We start from the raw sequence: 24,120 nt of genomic DNA on the forward strand, positions 1-24,120 counted from the left end.
TAAAACCAAAGTAAAACATTTGCAAGATTTTTCTCAGAAAATGATCAAAGAAATTTCTGTTTGTGTTTTCTAATGATTAACAGTTGATCTTTTCTTGATCCACCCATTTTTTTTGCAAATTTAGAACAATGGAAATGTTGCAGTCCATTTCACTCTGCAGTGATTCTAAAAGTATATTACTTGTCTTGATTTTAAAAGAATTATTTATTTCACTTCCTCTTACCTCATAGTTTGAGAGCTAAATGGATTAAACTTACTGTTCTATGTGACTTATATGAATAATACAATATTCATATATGCCCACTGGAGAATTAACTGGAAATCAGGTAATTGTCCACTGGGATGAAGAAAACTATAGCTCTTTATGCAGAGCAGGTTTTCTCAAACTAGGATGTTGAATATCATGTGCTGTCAACTTCTAAATCATATAGGTGTTTTTTTTTTTTTTTTTTTTCTTTTCTTTTGTTAGATGACCAAGAACAGCATTGAATTGATAGTGTTTGTCATGATAGGAAATTTACTCAGATTCAGTGCAACAGTTGGGCGAGATGGTTATATACTAATGCTGGGGGGAGACTTCGATATTATAAGCAAAGAAAATATTTAATGAATTCTTTGCCAATTAATACCTTATGAATTTTTCATTAAATCATATATTATTGGATGGTACGTTTTTTTGTAAGCAGTTACATTAATAATTATGACATTTAATAGCAATTGATTTATATACATGTGATAGCCTGACTTGTTATCTCCTGAGGAGAGAGAATATACAGGGTGTTTCAGTTAAATGTTTCAGAACTTCTAAGAGGGGTAGTGTACATCCTGATAACTCGAAATCATATAGCAATGTGGGGTCGGAAATGCTTTCCTGAAGCGGTGTTGTACACAGAAGCACCATAAAGAAAAGAGACCGTAAGTGAGAAATCGTTTTAATAATACATGAAAAGAAGCAAAAGGTACATGGATTAAAGTAAGTGTTCGAAGTTTCTTCCACGGGCTACAATGCACGCCTCACATCTCCGACGCATGGACATCCGAACATTCTGGAATACTCCAGGCGAATTTCGAATTTCTTCGGCAGCTGCTGCGATTCTTGCAACCAGCTCCTCAGCATTGTCAACAGGGGTGTCATAAACTAGCGATTTCATATGACCCCAGAAATAAAAATCAAGACATGATAGGTCGGGTGACCGAGCAGGCCAACGCACGGGACCACCACGTCCGATCCACTGTTGACCAAATGTGACATCCAGGTAGTTACGAACATCTCTGCTATAATGGGCAGGGGCTCCATCGTGTTGGAACCACATTGTCTGTTGCGTCGATGCAGAAATCTGTTCATCTCTCAAAAGTTGTGGCAATACTTGCTGCAGAAAGATCAAGTAGATAGGTCCGGTTAGACGGCACGGTAACAGGTAAGGTCCGATGAGGTGATCTCCCATAATACCGGCCCATACATTGACCGAAAATCGAATCTGTGCTGCACGACGTTGTATTGCATGCGGGTTCTCGACCGCCCAGATATGGTCGTTATGCGTGCTGAAAATTCCTTCCCTTGTGAAGGATGCCTCATCGGAAAACAACACTTCAGCAGGAAAAAAGGGATTTGTAGCACATTTCCCAAGGTACCACTGTGCGAAAGCAATACGAGGTGCATAATCCTCCGGTTGCTGTCTGGACACGCTGCACGTGAAACGGATGCATGTCTTGTTCTCGGAGAATCCTCCAGACGCTGCAATGGGAAACCCCGACTGCGTTTGCTAGACTTCGTGTACTCGTTCTTGGATTCCCCTGTACATGCTGCAGCACATTCTGTTCGACGGCTGGAGTCCGTGCTGTTCTTACCCTGTCCCTGTCAGCTCTTTCAAATGAACCTCTCTCAGCTAACCTCTAGTGCAGTCTTGCAAAGAAATTATGACTGGGAATACGGCTCGTCGGATATCGTTCCGCGTACAAATGCTGTGCGGCTGGCCCACTACAATTTGCAGCCCCGTACGCCAAATGCATATCGGCTAACTCTGCATTCGTGTAATCATCCTTCCTACTAACTTGGCGTTCTTGTTCAAGAAATTCGCCTGGAGTATTCCAGAATGTTCGGATGTCCATGCGTCGGAGATGTGAGGCGTGCATTGTAGCCCGTGGAAGAAACTTTGAACACTTACTTTAATCCATGTACCTTTTGCTTCTTTTCATGTATTATTAAAACGATTTCTCACTTACGGTCTCTTTTCTTTATGGTGCTTCTGTGTACAACACCGCTTCAGGAAAGCATTTCCGACCCCACATTGCTATATGATTTCAAGTTGTCAGGATGTACCCTACCCCTCTTAGAAGTTCTGAAACGTTTAACTGAAACACCCTGTATATATGTATACATACATACAGGGTGATCCAAGAGTCAGTAAACAATTAAAGAATCGGTATTTCAGCGAATTTTTGACGTATGGTAACAAGATTAGCACAGAAATGCATAGAATTAAGTGGGTATTTTTTTGAAAGAATGTCAAAAATATTTCCAAATTTGTCCACCAGGTGCTGCTTGATCTGTAACACCACAAAGCACCTCATTATAGTAAATGTTCAATGTGGCGGCCTTCGTTGTCGAGCACTGCCTGAAGACATAAAACAGCATTTCTGGAGGTATCATTGATACATGCTGTCGTATAGAGTCTTTTAGCATTGCCAATGACGTTGGTTGATCTCTGTAAACCTGTGACTTCTGGTAGCCCCATAACCAAAAATCGCAGGCCGTCAGGTCTGGAAACCCTGGTGGTCACTCATGCTGAAAGTGACTGCTTATCACTCGATTCTCTCCAAACACCGAGAGTAAGTTGTTTCACAGGAGAGGCAGAATGGGGTGGTGCTCCATCCTGCATGAATGTCACAACATCCAAAGCTTGCCTTTCGTACAGGCTAGGGATAATGCAGTTTCATAACATGTCAGCATAATGCTGACCTGTGACAGTTTCAAAACCAGAGCCACTGATTTCCTGAAAGAAAAATGGCCCTATAACAAAAGAGGTGAATCCACACCACACCGTTACTTTTGACTGATGCAATGGAGTTTCTGTGTAAGCTCAAGTGTGTGTTTACAGTGCCACAAGAGTGAAATGGGCCTCATCCATCCACAAAACATTTGACAGCCAGTTGTCACGTTCTTCAGTTTGCTGAAAGACCATAACGTAAATGCTTCCCGCTTTGCAAAATTGGGACACCTAAGTTCTTGAAGGTGTTGAATTTTGTACGAATATCTACGGAGGACTACTCTTAGTGCTCTCTACACACTCCCATATGGGACGCCAGTTTGATGTGAAACTTCACGAGATCTTGCTTCTCCATGTGATGATGATACCATTAGAGTATACATGTCCTGCAGTTGTAGCATGTGTTGATGGTCTTTCACTTTGTAGACGATCTTGTAACGAACAGATTGTCTCAAATTTCTTAATCATCATCTTTAGTCCTGCAACAGTCATTGGTCCTTTACCACGTCACATACCCTTCAGCTGACGGAAAGATCGCAAAGCTGCAGTTGCAGATTCAGCGTTAAGGTAATAACATTTCACCAACAGTGCTTTACCCGGTAATGATAACATGACCTCTTAGCTTCTTTTCTTTTTCTTTCCCAAATGTTCACTAAACTGCTTAGCTGTTGTTCTTGCAGTGCCTTTATAGCAGACATTTACGCGAATTTATGGTACAGTGCCACCTGGTGGCACTGTACTTTCCACTGTTCAGAATATGCCTGAAATTAGTTCAGGCATATTCTGAACTAATTTTGACATTCTTTCGGGGGGAAAAACACTTAATTCTATGCATTTCTGTGCTAAACTTTTCAAGCTTACCATGCTTCAAAAATTCACCGAAATACCGATTCTTTTAATTGTTTACTGACGTGTGTGTGTGTGTGTGTGTGTGTGTACGAAAATTTTAAAATTTATATTGCGAAATGGCCAAATTCAAACCCATATCATTTGTTAACCCAAATTTTCAAATCCACTTATAATAAAATGAAATAACAATATATATAATTTGTTAATTTCATTAAGAACTGAAGAACATAAATTTTCTGCTTTCCTCTTTTTTTTTTTTTTTTTTTTTTTTTTTTTTTTTTTATGTCATCAGTTAACACTATGCAAGTGCTAGCATTTCCAGAAATGGAGTAAACGTTTTCTTCAATTACAGTTCACACATACTGCAGGCTGAACCTAAGGATGAGAAGCACTCCCATTCTTAATTTTTACATCATTAAGATTAATCATTATTCTTAAAAGTAATTTTTAAGGCACATGGAATAGTTCCAATTTCTGGTGGTGATCATTATATATCCTGCACCGCCAATCTTTTTGTAGGTATAACATGTCATAGACATGTTATACCTCCAATGCTCTTTAAAGGGCATGTCACAAAAAACACTTCACTGCATTTAAATACAGTTTAATGGAAATTGTGACTACAAAGTGAACCACTTTAATTTTGAATAATTATGTTAAACTGAGATTAAAAATTAGCCATAAATTTTGGACAATTTTTCTTGCCCTCCTTTAGTGGAATGTTAACTTAAGTACATGACGAATTTTTTTATTCGCTTCCTGCATTGGAGAACTGCTGGCAAAAATTAATGTGAAACTGAAATATTGTATTTTATGTACAAGTTCCTGATTGGGAAGAAATTGAAGAGCAGTGAACTTGAACTGCCATTGGTAAGTTAGTTTTCTAGATTTTTGATGACACATGCAGACAGCACTGAAAGCTGTGTGATGTTTGCTGGTGATTTTATTGGCTCTTCTCTTTCATCTAAATGTAGTGAATGTTTCTTCGACACTTTTAGATCTGGCCCCTGATATTTATAATATCTTGTACCTTGTTTGTAATAATTGATTGTTACCCTCTCATCAGAAGTTTGCACAGTCCATGTGTGATAAACACATAAAGCTCTTACAATACAGTATAACTAGATATTTGTTCTTAACCAGTAACTGTTGGACAGAAAGGGCATTGTGAACCATTTTGAATCTTGAAAGCTACTCGGATATATGTGCCTTTTGATAAGGCATCTTTTTATGCAGACTTTCTTCTGTTGAATTGCTTATTTCAAAACTTGCAAAGCACGTTGTTACCTGTCTTCAGCTTCACTTATATGACTAATGTACCATTAACATGTACAACATAAATTATATGTTACCCAGAGTTTCATAATGTACAAAACAAAGCTAGGTAAGTGTTAAGATAAAGAGTAAAATCTTCAATTTAAAATATGGGATATCAGTGGCACTGTGGATAATCAGAATATTGTTCCTTTTACAGGTATCCACATTTACCTTGCTTACAAGTTGGACAGGAACATAAACATACGTATTTACCTTTAGAAGTAGGTGTTTTTTTTTATTTTTATATCTCTGAATTTATTGTTTTTATGTACTTGTGTGTTGTAATTAAATGAATATCCCACAGTATTTTTAAATTTTGAGTGAATATATTTAATATTTTATTAAATATATTTATATTCCTGAATATGAATAGACTATTCCTGAATCTAACTATAATAGCGCACACTTTTCAATGCCCAAAAGAATTTTTTCTTAGTAAAAAATACCAAATAAAATAAAATAAAAAAAACCAATCAGGAACATTGTCTAATATTAATATTCATTAGTATATTAGTATGCTACAATGATAAACAGAAAAGTTGTATGTGGGCTATCAATTTTTTTTTTAATGCTTAACTTTATGCTTATCAACTCATATGATAAAAATAAATAAAAAAAAAAACCAAAGAAATCTTAGCAAGCATTTAGCCACCAATATCACTGCAGAAAGAGTGCCTGTCATAGTGAAAAACCTATAAATCCTTTTCGCTCTGACATCCAAATGTGGTTATGCATTGAGCAAGCAAGTCCGATCGTTATATCCTAGAACTGAAGAATTCAACTTGGCTTTAGAAAGATTTTGTCTCAGATCCAGTCATTTAGTTCCTTTGTTTAATCAAATGAAATTGACCCTCTTGGGTTGAGATATATATGGCAGACAAAAAAAAAAAACTGCATCACTTGTGAATTTTGCAAATAATGTGTTTTACACTGCATTGTGGGTTGCAGAAATGTTCGAAATGCATTTGTTAGATTGTGTGTGTGTGTGTGTGTGTGTGTGTGTGTGTGTGTGTGTGTGTGTGTGTGTGTGTGTGTGTGTGTGTGTGTGTGTGTGTGAGAAAATGAAATCCAATAAAAAGACTCCACTTGGTTGGTATACCTAATTGCCATAAATATCTTCCCAAAGGGGTAAAATGTGTAATTAATGGAAATATGAGAAATCGTGCAAATGGCAATCATGACAACCAAACATACATTTTATTGCATTGCATTTGAAATGGCAAGTTAACGTAATAGTATTATGTACTGTAAATCAGCAAAATAAGTCCTCAATATTTTGTTGTTCCTCCTTGAGCTGCAATTACAGCCTTGCAACGATCTGGCATCAAGTTAATCAACGTTTGGATATACGGTTGCCCAATTTCATTGTACCACACCTTTACAATGCTCTCCTGCAACTGAATCTTACTTGTTGGCTTCTTCTGAGCAATTTTTATGTACCAGCAATTTTCAATAGAGTTCAAATCTGCTCTGTTGCCAGGCCAGTCCAACACTGTAATGCCAGCATTTCTGATGTATGACTGCACTTAAGAGAGGAAAAAAAAAGGGAAAACATTGGTGTAAGTATGTTTTAAGCCTTGTGAGACAAGAAGACAAACTCGTTATTAAATTTAAATAGCATAAAACTTGCCAATTTTGCTGTGTGGCAAGGTGCTGAGTCCTGTTGAAAAATGCAGTTTTGGATGTCTGTGTGGTGATCCCTAATAATGGGTTTCAGGCACTCCTCCTCCAAGATAGCAGTGTAGGTTTCTGCATTCACCGTTCCATTAATAAATTTAATTCACCCCAACCCTTTGCTTGTTATGCATCCCCAGACCATCTGGCTGGTGGGGAATTTTGGAGTCGGTGTTATGCTGTCAGAATGGTATGCCTCTGATTTTTGTCTTCTAACGTATCTCTTCCCATCTGAGCCATGCATGTTGAATTTCTATTTGTCAGAAAAGGTGATGGTATCCCATTGCTCTTTTGTCCACGAAACATATGCTTTAGCCCAAGCAAGTCGCTTCTTCATTTATTGGATCAACGAAGGCTTCTTCTTGGGCCGATCGGCATGCAGACCACATTCAGAAAGCAGTATTTGGATAGTTCGTGCATTTGTTTCAATACCAGAGGTCATCTCAAAGTCCAGTTTTAGATCAGGATCACTAGCATGGCAATTACAAAGGCATAGCCATTTCAAATATCGACTTTGGGAAGGCATAGTCAGTCTCTTATGGCCTGATCCAGGTCTTCTTTTCACATCGCTGCTTTAATTTCAGCACCCGGGATACTGTTGACTGGTTACAGCCTATTTTATCAGCGATAGCACATGTAGAAAGTCCTTCCTAGGATAGAGCAACAGCTACACTTTTTTTTCCCTTGATATCAACTGAACATATGGAGCCATGCTTATGCCTCTGCAAAACAGGATACTAATCAGCATGTATGCCCTTCCAGTGGCATATTTATAGAAACAGCTGATGCAATGCCTTACAATTACTGTCTGATGCAATAGAAGTGTTACCTGACACAATACCTTTGCTTTGCAACAAACAATATGACTAACCAAACTATCTTATATTTCACTACAAATTTTTTTTTTTTTTTTTTTTTTTAAGGTGATGCAGTTTTTTTTTGTCCGCCACTGTATTCGATGACTTATATATATATTATATAATTAATAATAGGTTGTAGTGATACTACGGAAAGTCTAAAAAATAATAATAATAATAATATCTTAGAATGACTTATGGATCTGGGACACTACTAGTAATAGCAGGAATGCTCAGCAATCATAATGATATATTATAGGCAAATATATTAATTAAATGGGTAGGGGTGCCGACCTGACAGGTGTGGTAATAATGGAAAAATTAAAAGTACCTGAAAATAAAAGCAATTGCATAACAAATTAATATAATTAAATTAAAAGAACTTTTAAATTTAATTATATTAATTTGTTATGTAATCTGCTTTTATTTTCAGGTACTTTTAATTTTTCCATTGTTGCTACACCTGTCAGGTCAGCAACCCTATCCATACATTCATCTAACAAAGTAGAGTCCCGACTAATCGAGCTAGCCCTTAGCTCAATTTTTACATAAAGGCTAAGTGATTCCTTAAAGAGCTGTTTCTGTTCGTATATATGATGAGTAAGACTGAGAACAGAGTGTGCTATGCTGATTCACGGAATTTCGATGACTAAGAGAAATTTAATTGCAGTAATGCGATTTCAGACTTTTTCAGTATATTCTTCAAGAGGAAAGCCCCCCCCCCCCAACACCCGTGATGAGTATTAAAATTGTATCTGACTTTTTTTTTTCTGTTCATTTTATCCTTTTAGTCTGCTATAATTCCTAAATACTTAAAGTAGCATTGTTTAGTACCAGTTCCTAAGTCCTCTTCTATATAGTATATTTGGGGTTATTGTCCCATATTGATGTGTTCTCCTTTTTAAAAAGTTTTTGATAAGGGATTAGTGTTTAATTTATAATGTCATTAATTTTTGGTTAATCTGTGCTGTTTGCATTATGACTTTACTTCGTGATCAGCTGAAACATGTCTCCCCTGTTTTGTTTTTGATTTACAAAGCTTGGCATAGTAATTCAGTTTTTTATGTGAAATTTTTTAGATGTATTCACTTCATTTGATTAGGTATATTTTGTAATCATGTGGTTATTAGTGTCTTATTTTTATTGGACTGATTGTAGGGGTGTTTTTTTCTCTCTCTCTCTCTCTCTCTCTCTCTCTCTCTCTCTCTCTCTCTCTCTCTCTCTCTCTCTCTTTCCTTCTTCCAGCTTGGGAATGGAAGTTGATCTTATATAATGAGTAATTGGTCTCCCTAACAAAGGTGGAGCTATATTAGTGTTATTATTTTTTGCAATGTTATTTCCTTTCTTTAGTATCTCAGGAAATTATTTTTCGTATGCAGATATTTGTTACGTAGCTCTTCAATCATCCTTAATGTTGTTCATACTGATTTGTTTTTCTGTTAATTTATTGATACAGAGTAAAGTTTGTGACTTGTTGATTAAGCCATTGACTCTTCTGACCTGGTGGGTATGAATATACCTCTGGTTCTTTGTTTCTAATCTTTGAAATTTTTAGGAGTTATTTTCGATGAGATTTTTTTTCTCTCTGCATTGTATGAAGGTGAAATTAACTTTATTTAGGAATTTTGTGAAATCTGAAATTGAATTTGTCACTGGTGTTAAATTGGAGAAATATTATGAAGTACTTTTCTATATTTACTCTTTTCTTCATGCACCTTGATGTAGTCTGTTTGACCAAATCATTTTTGAATTCTGTTCTAGCTGTAAAATTTTTATATTAAAGTTGCTAAATTGAAGAAATCTGAAACTTGTATATTCTCAACATACCTTGTGTCAGAATTTAGTAGTGATTCCTGTTCAATCAAAGTATAGGCAGAAGACTCACTGGATTCTTAAACACTTTTCAGGAGTTCTGGACGTGCTTCCTGTTTTGTATTTTTTTTTTATTTTTTTTTATTATTATTTTTTTTTTTTTGAGGGAGTCATTCTACTCAGTGGGAGTACCTCAGAGCTTGTGTAGAAAAGGGCAGACAGACAGTAGATAGATATAAACTCATGTTGCTTCTGAATTCACATATGTAGTAGCAATGGCATGTGATGCAAGAAAGCAAGTGTATGAACTTATGCAGCATCAGCCAAAAAAAAAAAAAAAAATCACACCATTCCCTCCAAATGCCTGTCCAGTTCCTCCTTAAATTTATTCAACCTATCAACTTCCACAACAACAGATGGAAGTTTGTTCCAGCAATTAACCACCCGCTAGCTAAAGGCAAATTTCCGCACATCTATTTTACATCTGTCTCTTCTTAATTTGAATTTATGCCCCCTTAGGTTCGTAATCTGAACAAGTGGAAGGATCCTATCAGAATTCAGCGTGCTCAACCCATTCAAGTCTTTATACACCTCAATCAGATCACTGCACAGGAGCCTAGTCTCCAGCCACTGCAATTTGCAGAACTTAAGCCTCTCTTGGTAAGAGGATCCCTTCATTCCCCTCACCAATCTTGTTGCCCTTATCTGTACACACTCAAGCAAATCGACATCCTTTCTAAAATGAGGCCTCCAGACCTGTACGCAGTACTCAAGGCATGGCCTGACCATTGTCTTATACAGGGGGACAGTCACCTCCTTTACCCTGCTAACAAAATTCCTATATATCATTGACAAAACCCCATGACCTGCCCTAGCAGCTTGTCTGCATTGCTCAGAAAACTTTATATCTGACTGCACAATTACTCCCAGGTCTTTTTTTTTTCATTTTTTTCTACCATCTTAAGTGTAGTACCACACAGTGGTACGTTTCTCTGGGGATACTTCTACCCATATTCAGTACTTTGCATTTGTCAAGGTTAAACTTCAGTTGCCACTTCTTAGCCCATCTGCCCAAATTATCTAGATCCTGTTGCAGTAGCACACTGTCATTAACAACCATGCCAACCTTTGTATTATCTGCAAACTTCGACACTAAGCCCGATATAGCTTCATAAATATCGTTGATAAATATACAAAACAACAGTGGACCCAACACCGAACCCTGCTGGACTCCACTAATAACATTAGTGCATGAAGAGCAGCACCCATTGATTACCACCCTCTGTCTTCTCCAACTTAACCACCCTTAATACCATTCTGCTCCAGTTTGTACAATAGTCTTCCATGCGCAGCAGTGTCAAAAGCTTTCCTGAAATCCAAATATATGATATCAAAATTATTTTTTGCATCCAGTTCCTTTCTAACAACATCATAATAACCAATCAAATTTGTCAGACGAGCCTTTCCCTTAACAAACCCATGCTGTGTCTGAATTATTGCTGCAGTCTTGTCTAGATGATCCTGCAATGCCTCTTTAACCAGTGACTCCATTATTTTACCCGGAACAGAAGTTAAACTAACTGGTCTGTAATTACTCGTGTCACCCTTCAATCCCCCTTTTTGAATTGGGGATATATTTGCATGTCTCCTGTCTCTGGGAACCTCCCCTGAGTCCAAGGATGCTCTCATAATTATGGCTAAGGGTTTTCTTAGTTGCTTTGCCGCCTCCTTTAATATAACTGGATAGATCCCATCCACCCCAGGTGCTTTTCTTATGTTTAACTTCAACAATTTCTCCTCCACTTTGCTCTCAGTTATTACAAAATCATTAAGTACCCTGCTACAATTTGATAACCTTCTGCCAATTTCAAACCTTAATAATTCCTCATGTGTGAATGTAGATGCAGAATACTCATTCAGTTTGTTTGCTATCTGAGCAGGATCATCAAGGGTCAAACCATCGATGTCAAGTGGACCAATCAGATTCACCCCTTCCTTTTATAGTTTATATAAGTAAAGAAATCCTTGCTGTTTTTCTTAGCATCTTTTTCCAAGGATTTCTAGTAATCTGCCTTCACCTGCCTAACTTCCTTTGTGACCTGATTACAGACTAGCTTATATCTGCCATCGACTCTGTCGATTGATAATTTATATGCATCCCATGCATTTTTCTTCTCTGTCACGAGTCTCATTAGTTCAATTGATAACCATTTAGGCCTAAACCTTGAACAATATTTCTTAATAGGTATGAAACTTTTAGTAGCATCCACAATTAATTCCTTGAATGCTTCCCACTTAGAATTTACTGTTGGTTACATTGTCAGTTGATCCCACTGTACAGAATTTAAAAACTGTCTGAGTGGTCTCAGACAGTTTTTAAAGACATGTATATCAAAGACTCACTATAAGGAAACTTTTATAAGATTATGTTCTTGTTGAACTTATTTGTATTGCTTTTGCCCCCCCCCCCCTTTGTAATTAATACTGAGAGTAAATTTTAATTTTCTTTAAGTCCACCTAGAGATTTTCATGCATTACTTTTTTTCTTATTTTTTTTTTTGTTTATTATGACAAAGGATTATGTAGTACATTCAAAAAGTTCCTGCAATTGCATGCTGGTATTTAAATGGTGTGCACTATGGCTGTAAGGTTTCATGGGGCATTAACATTGATCTTGGTGCACACATGCCAAGTGGGAACTGGCTTGACCACTTCACTGATGTGCCACAGCTGAGTGATTGTGAAACATTGCAATTTGAACAGTGTGCTAACATAAAGTTCTTCTTTAAACTTGGGAAAAGTGCTACAGAGACAGTAGTAGTAGTGCAAGAAAGCAAGTGCAGCATCAGCCAAAAAAAAAAAAAAAAAAAATTACAAAACAATCCCCTCTAAATATTTGTCCAGTTCCTCCTTAATTTTTTTTTAATCTATCAACTTCCACAATGACAGATGGAAGTTTGTTCGAGCAATTACCCACCTGCTGGCTAAAGGCAAATTTCCACACATTTATTCTACAGCATCTTTCCTCAATTTCAATTTATGCCCCATTAGGTTTGTAATCTGGACAAATGGAAGAATCCCATCAGAATTCAGGGTGCTGAACTCCTTCAAGGCCTTATACACTTCAATCAGATCACCTCGCAGGTGCCTAGTCTCCAGCTGCTGCAGTTTGCAAAATTTAAGCCTCTCCTGATAAGAGGATCCATTCATTCCCCTCACCAATCTTGTTGCCCTTCTCTGTACATGCTCAAGCAAATCTATATCCTTCCTAAAATGAGGCCTCCAGACCTGCATGCAGTACTCAAGGCATGGCCTGGCCATTGCCTTATAAGGAGGGACAATATATCATTGACAAAATGATATATTGTCCCTCCTATATATCATTGACAAAACCATATGACCTGCCCTGGCAGCTTGTCTGCCTTGCTCAGAAAACTTCATATCTGATTGCACAATTACTCCCAGGTAATTGTACCAACTGTGCAGTACCACACAGTTGGTATGTTTCTCTGGGGTTACTTCTACCCATATGCAGTACTTTGCATTTTTCAATGTTAAACTTCAGTTGCCACTTCTCAGTCCATCTGCCCAAATTTTCTAGATCCCGTTGCAGTAACACACTGCCATTACTGTCATTAACAACCCTGTATCATCTGCAAACTTCGATACTAAGCCTGATATACCTTCATAAATATCATTGATAAATATACAAAAAAAACAGAGGACCCAGCACTGAACCCTGTGGGATTCCACTAATAACATTAGTCCACGAAGAGCAGCACCCGTTAATTACCACCCTCTGTCTTTTCCCACTCAACCATCCTTTTATCCACTGTAGCAACTTACCCTTAATACCATTCTGCTCCAATTTGTACAGTAGTCTTCCGTGCGTAACAGTGTCAAAAGCTTTCCTGAAATCAGAGTATATGATATCAAAATTATTTTTTGGATCCAGTTCTTTTGTAAACACATCATAATAACCAATCAAATTTGTCAGACCAGACTTTCCCTTAACAAACCCATGCGGTATCTGAATTATTGCTGCAGTCTTGTCTAGATGATCCTGCAATGCATCTTTAACCAGTGACTCCATTATTTTCCCTGATACAGAAGTTAAATTAACTGGTCTGTAATTACTCTTGTCACCCTTCGATCCCCCTTTGTGAATTGGGGACACATTTGCACATCTCCAGTCCGTGGGGACCTTCCCTGAGTCCAAGGATGCTCTCATAATTATGGCTAAAGTTTTGCTTACTTCCTTTGCCGCCTCCTCTAATATAACTGGATAGATCCCATCCTCCCCAGGTGCCTTTCTTATGTTTAACTTCAACAATTTCTCCTCCACTTTGGTCTCAGTTATTACAAAATCATTAAGCACCCTGTTACTTGTGGCATTTTCGAACCTTAACTCCTCATGTGTGAATGTAGATGCAAAATACTCATTCAGTTTGTTTGCTATCTGAGAAGGATCATCAACAATCGAACCACCGATATCAAGTGGACCAATCAGATTCATCCCCTTCCTTTTATAGTTTATATAAGCAAAAAAATCCTTGCTGTTTTTCTTAGCATCCTTTGCCAAAGATTTCTTGTAATCTGCCTTCACCTGCCTAACCTCCTTTGTGACTTGATTACAGAATAGCTTATATATATTATAGGCTTCTGTGTCGCCTGATAATTTATATGCATCCCATGCATTTTTCTTCTCTGTCAAGAGTCTCAGTGTCTTATTAGTTCATTTGACAACCATTTAAGCCTAAACCTTGAACTATATTTCTTAATAGGTATGAAACGTTTAGAAGTTTCCACTATTGATTCCTCGAATGCTTCCCACTTTGCTGTTGGTAACATCAGTTGGTGCCACTGTACAGGATTTAAAAACTGTCTGACACTATAGTCACCTTTACAGAAGAAAAAAACCCTTTCCTTTACCCCTGATGGTAATTATATCTTTAAGTAAATCCCACATCAGTACACTGTGATCACTGCCACCTAATGGTTCCTTTATCTGTAAATTCTTAATACACGAATGATCACTGCTGATAACCAGATCAAGAGTATTACCCTCTCTGGTTGCCTCTCGAACATGCTGCTGCAGAAAACAGTCATCCACAAAAGTCTTACTAGTGTGTCAGTGACCAACCCATAAGTTACAGTCTGTATGTGGGAAGTTAAAATTCCCCCCCTTTTTAAAACATTCTGATTTACTAGCCCACTCTGTTTCTCTGTACAATTGTTCATTGTACTCATTCATCCCGATAACACACTCCTACTCTTAATTTTGCTTTCGCAGTGCATATGTCACACCAAACTGACTCAACAGTGCACTGTTCACCTATATCAACTGGATGCACTTCTTTTGATTTTGTTTTTCTTAATTAACAGCATAACACTTCCTATCCTTTCTGTACACATTGTACTCCCCAAATTCCTGTTCTGCATTCCTTATATCTGTGTGACATCACATCTCTGCTATCCCAACAATATCTGCTTTTGATGTCTTGACCAACACTTTAAATTCAACAAATTTATTTACTATACTTTTAGCATTGGTATACACGCAAGTATACATGTACCTATTCTTATTATTAGTTACCCTAATACATCCCATATACCCACCTGTTTCACAATGACCCCCAACACCCCTCGCTCCAAGCCGCTGCTTATTCTAATAGAAGTAGTGCAAGAATCACCTACACCTCTGCATGCGGCTACTTTTAACCTTTTTGTTTATGAATCCCCCAAGCTAGTAGTTTTCCGCCCACCTAATTTTGCCTCGCTAGCATCAGCAGTCATTCTTGCACTCTTTTCATTTAAGTGTATCCCATTCCTGTAGAAGCAGTCTCTCCTGTTAGCAAGCACAGACCAGGCTGAAAAAATTTTTTCACCTTGAGCCTTGCACATTTCCTGCAGGGCCGAATTGATTGACAAGGCTCTCATCATGTACTCCCTCCTATCGTATCTGGGACGAATTGCAGACACTTTCAAATTTATCCCTAATTCATGACTTTTTTGCAACATTGACCTGTACTTGTTAAGTAAATCTGCAGATCTCCTACTCTTAATGTTATTGGTGCCAACGCGTACAACAATATCACCCTTTGTGCCCTTAAAAGATGATATATGCTTTACAACGTCATCAACTTCTGCCCCTGGCAGACCTACCCTGGTCCTGTTCCATCTATCCTTTTTACACAATATATTCCCCCGTCTCCCTGACAATAGAGTCACCGACGATAACTAACTCCTGTGGGACCAGCTCATTCTGCCTTGGAGATTGCCACTGTGTTGCCTGATGCCTAGGAGTGAACTCTGGCATTGAGTTGGGCAGCTGAGAGCTTGATGGGTCCCCTCATATTAATTTCTTCGAGGGTATCTACTCTACACCTCAAGCTAATTAATAAGATTATTTAATTGTGAATACTACATTATCTATCATCATCAGCCATTTTCAATCCACTGCAGGATGAAGGCCTCTCCAGCAACTTTCCAGTTCCCTCTGTTTTGAGCACTGGCCATCCATTTACTACTCAAAACCTCATGAATTTCATCTATCCATCTCCGCCTTTGTCTTCCAGGTTTTCTTCTAGCTCCTCTTGGGTACCATTCTGTTATTTTCTTAGTCCATCTGTCATCATGTCTTCGACTTATGTGTCCTGCCCAAGACCATTTTAGTTCTTTAGTTTTGATAAGAATGTCCTTTACTTGAGTTTGCTGCCTAATCCATGTGTTTCTCTTCTTATCTAACAGTCTGATTCCCAATATAATTTGTTCCATTCTTCGCTGTGTAATCCTCAGCTTCTTTTCCATTCGTTTGGTGAGTGCCCAAGTTTCACTTCCATGGGTCAATGTGGGGAGTATACATTGGTTCATTATTTTATGTTTCAGACAAACTGGGATATTGCTCTTCAGTATGTGACTATATTTCCTGAATGCTATCCATCCAAAATTTATTCTTCTCTTGACTTCCAGCCATTTATCATTATTACAGCTAATAACTTGTCCCAGATAAGTATATGACTCCACCTTTTCAATTACTGCTCCTTCAATCATTATTTCCCTTTCTGTGGCATACTTGTTCATCATTACTTTTGTTTTAGCCATATTCATCCTTAGTCCAAAATCCTAATTAACTGTGCATAACTGATTAAGATTTTCCTCTAATTCTTTGGGATCGTGGCTTATGATGACAACGTCACCTGCAAATCGTAAATGGTTTAGGTACTCTCTGTTCACATTGACTCCTTTCTGCGACCAGTCTAATCTTCTGAAAGCTTCCTCAAGGGCAGCAGTAAACAGCTTCGGAGATATTGTGTCTCCTTGTCGAATTCCTTTCTCGATTTTAAATTTGCTACTGTCTTTGTCTAGTCTAATAAAGGAGGTAGCACTCTCATATATTTTCTTCAAAATCATAATACAGGCATACCTCGAATAACGAATAGGATGCGTTCCACGAAATTACTTCGTTAAGCGAAACTTCGTTTTCAGAGGTAAAAATACTATGGCCAGAATAGGGATACGTTCCTACGTAAAGAAAATGAAAAGCTTTTTTTTCGAACAAAGAAAAGTTTTATTAAATAAACAGTCAACTTGCATACAAAGTGAAATCACATTTTAAAATATGAGTCTAAAATTGATTGCTTATGCTTTTTTTCTCTTTCATTTAACAATTGCCAATACGGAGTTATTGCATTTAATACTGATCGCTTAACAATAAAACTTCTTCCTAAATCAGGATCATTTTCACTAAAAAAATTTAAAACGTTTTCAATGTCATTTAAGCACCTTTTTAAATCTTTGGTTCTTAACACTTTTTCAGCAGGAACTTCTTTAACTTCGTATTCATTATCTTTGTCTTCGTTGCTAACAAGGTTTTCTAAATCTTCCACTGAAAAACCATCATCTTCTGCATTCAATAAATTTCTAACATCCTCTTCATCGACATTTTCGAAACCTATTGATTGAGCCATCTGGATAACTTCATTTCTAATTTCTTGGATGTTATTTTCTTCTTCTAGTACAACTTCTGGCCATATTTTGCGCCAAACTCCATGTAAGCATTTCTTAGTGACTTCTTTCCAAGAACTATCAATGTTTTCAATTGCGTTTTTAATGGTGTAGTTTTTCCAAAAAGTTTTAATTGTCATTTCCTCTTTATCCTCTAGTTCAGTTAAACTGCTTAATGTTCGACGCAGATAATAAGCTTTAAATGATGCTATTACTCCCTGATCCAATGGTTGAATCAGGGAAGTTGTGTTTGCTGGAAGAAACACAACTTTGACAGGAATGCATGTGTCCAACGTGTTAAGATCAGTAGGATGTCCCGGAGCATTGTCTAACAACAAAAGAGCTTTTTCTTCAAAGTTGTTTTTTTGACAATACTGTTTTACTTCAGGACAAAAGTGGTTAACAAACCAATCAGTAAATAACTCCTTGGTAACCCACGCTTTTCTATTTGCTTTCCATATTACAGGTTAAAGGTAACATAATTCATTTTTATGTTACCTTTTAACGCCCTCGGATTTTCTGAATGGTAAACTAATAACAATTTTAATTTATAATCGCCAGAGGCATTTGATCCAAAGAGTAACGTTAAACGGTCTTTGGCTGCTTTGAACCCAGCAGCTGATTTTTCTTCAATAGAAATGAAGCTTTTTGTTAGTAGCCGTTTCCAGAACAAACCGCTTTCGTCAACATCGAACACCAAATTTGGTGGAAATTTTTCACGTTCAATTATTTCCTTTAGTTTTTCTGGAAACTTCTCCTGTTAATTTTACACTATAAATCCTGGCCCGTTTTTTAAATTTCTCGAACCAACCACGAGAAGCCCCAAAGGTTTCCGTAATTTCTTCAGTTTGTTTAGATTTCAGGTGATTAAACTGGAATATTTTTTATGTTAAATGGGGCTTGAAATTGCGGACTTCGTTATATCGAAGCTTCGTTATCAGAGGTAACGTTAACCGAGGTATGCCTGTATATCTACGCCTTGTCTTTCCAGTGCCCGAAACATTGCCTTATGCTGTATGGAGTCAAATGCCTTTTCATAATTCACAAATGCCAGGCATAATGGTGTTTTATGTTCATTTGCTTTCTCCATTAGCTGTGATATTACGTAAAGGTGATCCCTAGTTGAGAATCCTGTCCTAAAGCCAGCTTGCTCTTTTGTTGATTCTCATCAAGTATTCTTTCTAATCTGTTAGTAATGACCCTTGTGAACAACTTGTAGATGTGGGATAACAAGCTGATTGGTCTATAATTTCCAATTTCTGATTTATCTCCTTTCTTATGCAGCAAAACTATGATTGCATTATTCCACTGCTTATGCGTCACACCTTTTCTAATGCACTTTGTGAAGAGCCTTGCCAGTTTATGTCTCTTCCTCCCAATTTTAACAACTCTACAGTAATTTCATCTTCCCCTGGGGCTTTCTGATTCTTCATTTTCTTAAATGCATTATCTAATAGAATCCTAAATGCAGGGATGCGAATTACGCGATATAATTTTATGTTAGAGCTACCTAGTTACCACAATTAAAAATTTGAATTCCCTACCACCTTATACAAAAACAATGACTGCAAGATTCGAACGAAACAATGGTTTTTCATATATTAAGTAGTAATCTTCAAAAACTCTTATCTTAATTAAAAATAAAAATAACCAGCGTATCTAGAACTATATGGCTACTTATAAAGTTCAATATAAAATAACAATTAGGTAAATAAAATGGCAAACACTTATCGATTTTTTGGAGCCTGTAATTCACAGCTGTAATTTTTAAAGAGAGTCAGCGCCCTCTTCCAATTGCATATACATTGTAAGCATTATGAAAAGTTTATGGAGATGATGCTTTGAAGAAAACAGTAGTTTACAAGTGTTTTTATTGGTTTAAAAATAGACAGGAAAACTAGGAAATAATGTCCTCTGACATTGTGAAACAACAAAAATGTTGAAAGTGAAAGAACCCATGCAAAATGATAGGTGAATGACTGTTATTGAGATTTCTCATGAAGTTGGAGTGTCTCCTGATGGAATCCTGATGCAAGATTTAGGGATGCATCATGTCTGTGATGCATCCCTAACCAGTGATAGATAGCCTTTTGTAGTCTAAATAGTGGGAGCTGACTTACACAAAGGGTGCCCAATTATCTGCATTTTTCAGCTGCTTTTTGGTGTTAGTGCAGGTATGATTCAGTGATACCTTAAATTCTCTTCTCTATATTACTACAAGGATTTCTTCTTAAGTTTCAGACCATACTTAAATCAGTTCTGAACTAAAAGAACTAAAACGGATTGGCTTGATATTCTATTGGATACATACATGCAAAAAAAAAACTATTTTAGAAACAAATATAGCCTGTGGCAGGTGTGGGTAGTAGTAGTAGTAGTGGCATGTGATACAAGAAAGCAAGTGTATGAGCTTATGCAGCATCAGCCAAAAAAAAAAAAAAAAAAAAAAACACACCATTCCCTCCAAATGCCTGTCCAGTTCCTCCTTAAATTTATTCAACCTATCAACTTCCACAACGAGAGATGGAAGTTTGTTCCAGGAATTAACCACACGCTGGCTAAAGGCAAATTTCCGCACATCTATTCTACATCTGTCTTTTCTTAATTTGAATTTATGCCCCCTTAGGTTCGTAATCTGAACAAGTGGAAGGATCCTATCAGAATTCAGCGTGCTCAACCTATTCAAGGGTGGAAGAGATGACTCTCAGCTGTCCAAGTTTACTTATTAAATTGCAAAAATATACTGCTTTATACAAGAATATTATTCATGTATCCAGTCTTTAATATTGGAGTAGGTGTATGCATTCATGGAATGCATACACCTACTTTAAAAAACTTGCATTGTATGTGCAATTAAGCACATACAATGCAAGTTTTTAAAACTATTATGAAATATCAATAATTTTATGTACATTAATTCACAATTATGTTCCTGTGATTTTATTCTTTGTCCATTGTCTATTTTTACAATGGACATTAAAAACAGTTTTAAAATTAATTGTTACATTTGAAAATTTAACAATAGAGAAAAATAATCAATGATAATTTATTAAATACAGTTTATATTTCCAACTTTTTAATGCAGAATTACTTTTGCTTTTCTAGGTCTGTAATATAGTAGCAGGTCAAAGGTGTATTAAAAAATTAACAGATATGCAGACATCAACCATGATAAAGGTAACTATTTACTATTTTCTTCCTATTTTCTGTTTTTATTTATTTATTTTTTTTATTGCAGAAATGTAAACCTGATAACATAATATCCTGTCTTCACCGATGAGCGATCTTATGTTGTAACAGGCCAAGTTCAGTTTCCGTGCATGGCAACCTGGTTGTACCCAGTGATTCTTAGCACCCTCTGCTTTCACTCTGATCCTCTCGCTGCCGTAAGAGGGGGAGTGAAAGCTGCTGGGGACTGCAGGCCATTTGTTTCGTCTTACTGTCATATGCTGGACGGTTTGGTCTTTTCCTCTTCACGCTGATGAGGCGTCTTGAGGAGAACCACTCTACACGTTTGTTGCCACCTAAGTGATGTAACAGGGCTTGCCATTGAGAAGGTGTGCATGAGTGGATTTTAGGGAGGCAGGCCAACCGGATTTCTCCTAAATCTTCTGAAATAGAAAGATATTGGATCCATCAGTGTTTTAGACTGTCTGATAACATCCAGAATGCCTGTTCCCCTCTAAGCCCCATCTTGAAGCATACTGCACCTCAATGTTAGGGTTTTGATATTTGACTTTGAATTGTTATTTTTTCATTTGATGTTATTTACTAGCAAATCGGAAGCTTTTTATAAAGTTTGTTGTGGTTTCAACTTAATCTTTATATTCTCAGTTTAAGCTATATCAGCCTAATGTCTAATTTAATTTAATTATTAATTTACACCCCCCCCACAACTACCACCACAATGAAAACGACAGTTTCTTGGTAGTTAATTAAAGCTTATGCTTTGTCCAAGTTTGCAGACAATACAAAGGTTGGCAGGGTTGTTAATGATGGTAATGACCGTGGGCTACTACAACAGGATCTAGAAAATTTGGGCATTATTATTTATTATTATTATTATTATTATTATTATGTCTAAGGTGGCACCTAGACTTCCGTCTATCTCCACCTGATAAAGTTGACTTTGTGCAGAACCTCTGCAAAATAGACATGTATGGAAGGTCTCTTCACCACCAGGGAGCAGCTGTCACCTGCACAGCCGCTCGCCGGTGGTGAAGAGACCCTAATGGCCCATATTCACTTGGTGCTGGGCCTGGTCTTCTATTTTAAGTGCCTCATGCACAAAAATCCTGCACCCACCGGAAGTAGTGCTATACCGGTGGGTGCCAGCAATCCTGCTCCCAGGCTATCCACACCTGAGAGCCAGCAAAAAAAAATAAAATAAAAATAAAATTATATACATATATACACACACACATATACATATAATATAAACAAACTAAAAAAAAAACAGAGATAATCAAAATGTATATAACCAAATCTTAATTAGTAATCATTAAATTATTCCAATGTCTTCTCCGTTGAAAAACAGTTACACAGAACTCTTGGAGTGCTTGAAATTTATCCTGATTAGCAATAAGATCACTTTCACAGCCTCTAACTAAATTACCAATCTTCACTTTTAGCCTTTCTCTAAGTTGAACATACAAACTACAATCATATAATATATGACTCCAAGTCTCAGGTTGACCGCAAGTACATAAAGGAGAGCTGACTAGACCAAAGTAATGTAGTTTAAAATTTAATGACCCATGGCCAGTTAAAATAAACGATGTTACCATAGAAGGAAAAAACCATTTGTTGTTACTATCATAAGTAAATTTAACTGTTGGAATAAACAATCTAGTCACCTCCCCAGTTACGCTAAGATCCCATCTCTGTTGCCACATACCAATCAACTGTGTTAGAACATTTTTCTTAGCTTTAGCTATCTCTATTACATCTGATGTACCTTGACATCAGATGTAATATTCATGAAAGAAACCACTATGCCTTTTTTTAAGTAATAACAAAGGGCCTAATACACAATGTACAATGTACAGAATGTACAAGTCTAGAGGCAAATGCCCGGCCAAAACCTGCATAGCATTCGTTGAGACTGTTCTGCACAAATTAGAAATAACATAAAATAGTGAGCGCAGAATCAATAACAATTTCTGTTTAAATTTAACATTAGTAACTCTGATGTACCACGCTGATACTCCGTACGCAACTACGGGTAAGAAGACTGCCTTGTAGTATAAATTTAAAACTTTCCTTTTCAACCCCCAATCTGACCTAGTTAAACGAATTATTGCTGCACTAAATTTTTTAACTTTTTCGTGTAAGTAATTTAAATGTGGGAAAAACCATAATCTATCATCAATTCTTATACCTAGATATTTCACCTCAGATACTAGGGGAATCTTCCTTCCCTTAATTAAAGCTTTTGGCAATCGCACATAATTTAGTTTACCCTTAAGAAGCATCATAACAGTTTTAGTTGTAGATATCAATAGTTTATGCAGATCAGCCCATGACACTAGACTTTCCAATACCTGGGCCACTCTTATTTCAAGCACAGCCCTGGATTTACCAGTAACACATAAAACAAATCATCTGCATAAGCAATCTTATGCAGAATTTCAAATGATTGTTCTAGCCATAAATTAAGTACTAAGTTCCAAAAAAGTGGGCCCAATACAGACCCCTGAGGACACCCTCTCGAAAGATTCCTATTAAACTGTAGATGCTTAGCTTTCAGTATAATTTTCCTACAATACAAATAACTCTGTATCATCCTATACAATAAGTCTGGACATTGCATACCCCTTAATGCAGACAGAATACTCTCATGCCACACCATGTCGAAAGCTCCAGTAAAATCTATAAAGATGGCTAACACATACTTATCCTCTGCCTGGTTGGTGAAGTTCATGAGATCATTAATGGCATCCTCCATAGAATGCCCTCTCTTGAAACCATACTGATAAGGCATGGTCAAACCATCTTTATCCATGACTTGGTTCAATCTTAAAAATAACAATCTTTCAAAAACTTTGCCAAGATTGGCCAATAACGAAATTGGTCTATACCCTCTTGGGTCGTTTGGTTTTTTACCCGGCTTAACTAACAGCTTGATCAAACCAACTTTCCAGATCCCAGGAAAGGTACCTTGAAGTAAGAATTTATTATATAAGTTTAACAAGATGTTAGGATAAAGCTCAATCACTTTAAGAACAGCGATATTCTCTACTAAATCGATCCCCGGAAATGTTAATTTTCTTAGAAACGGCTCTCAATTCCTCTAAAGTAAATAAGCTGATATCAACAGATCCAAGGTATGTTACATTAGAGTCCTTGATACCTTCTTGCTCTGTTGTCTCTCCCCCTTCTTCCTCATGAGGAAACAACTCCGATGTTAATGCCTGCACTGTTGTAATCCAATCAGTTGTTTCTACACCATTGACGATTATGGTATTCATTATCTCTCCAGGTCTTACTTTATTCGTACTTAGTTTATAAATTAATCCAAGGATCTGTATTGCCCACACTAGTAACTAGATTTCTCCAAGTCTTTAATTTACTCTCATAAATAGCCCTATAATAAATTTTCTTTTTATTCCTGTAAC

General features: G+C 36.9%; 1 protein-coding gene across 1 annotated transcript in view; it reads left to right on the forward strand.

Moving 5' to 3' along the window:
- The window catches only part of LOC150075329 (protein argonaute-2-like), a 384,361-nt gene that overhangs the window by 197,034 nt on the left and 163,207 nt on the right, over positions 1-24,120 (forward strand). The window contains exons 8-9 of the mRNA XM_090388732.1: positions 5,311-5,374; positions 20,609-20,680. Coding sequence (XP_090244858.1) covers positions 5,311-5,374; positions 20,609-20,680 — 136 coding nt within the window. The remainder of the gene's footprint in view (positions 1-5,310; positions 5,375-20,608; positions 20,681-24,120) is intronic.

The sequence above is a fragment of the Mastigoproctus giganteus genome, chromosome 14, assembly GCF_048544385.1.
Source record: "Mastigoproctus giganteus isolate SK-2022 chromosome 14, ASM4854438v1, whole genome shotgun sequence".
NCBI classification, from domain to species: Eukaryota; Metazoa; Arthropoda; class Arachnida; order Uropygi; family Thelyphonidae; genus Mastigoproctus; species Mastigoproctus giganteus.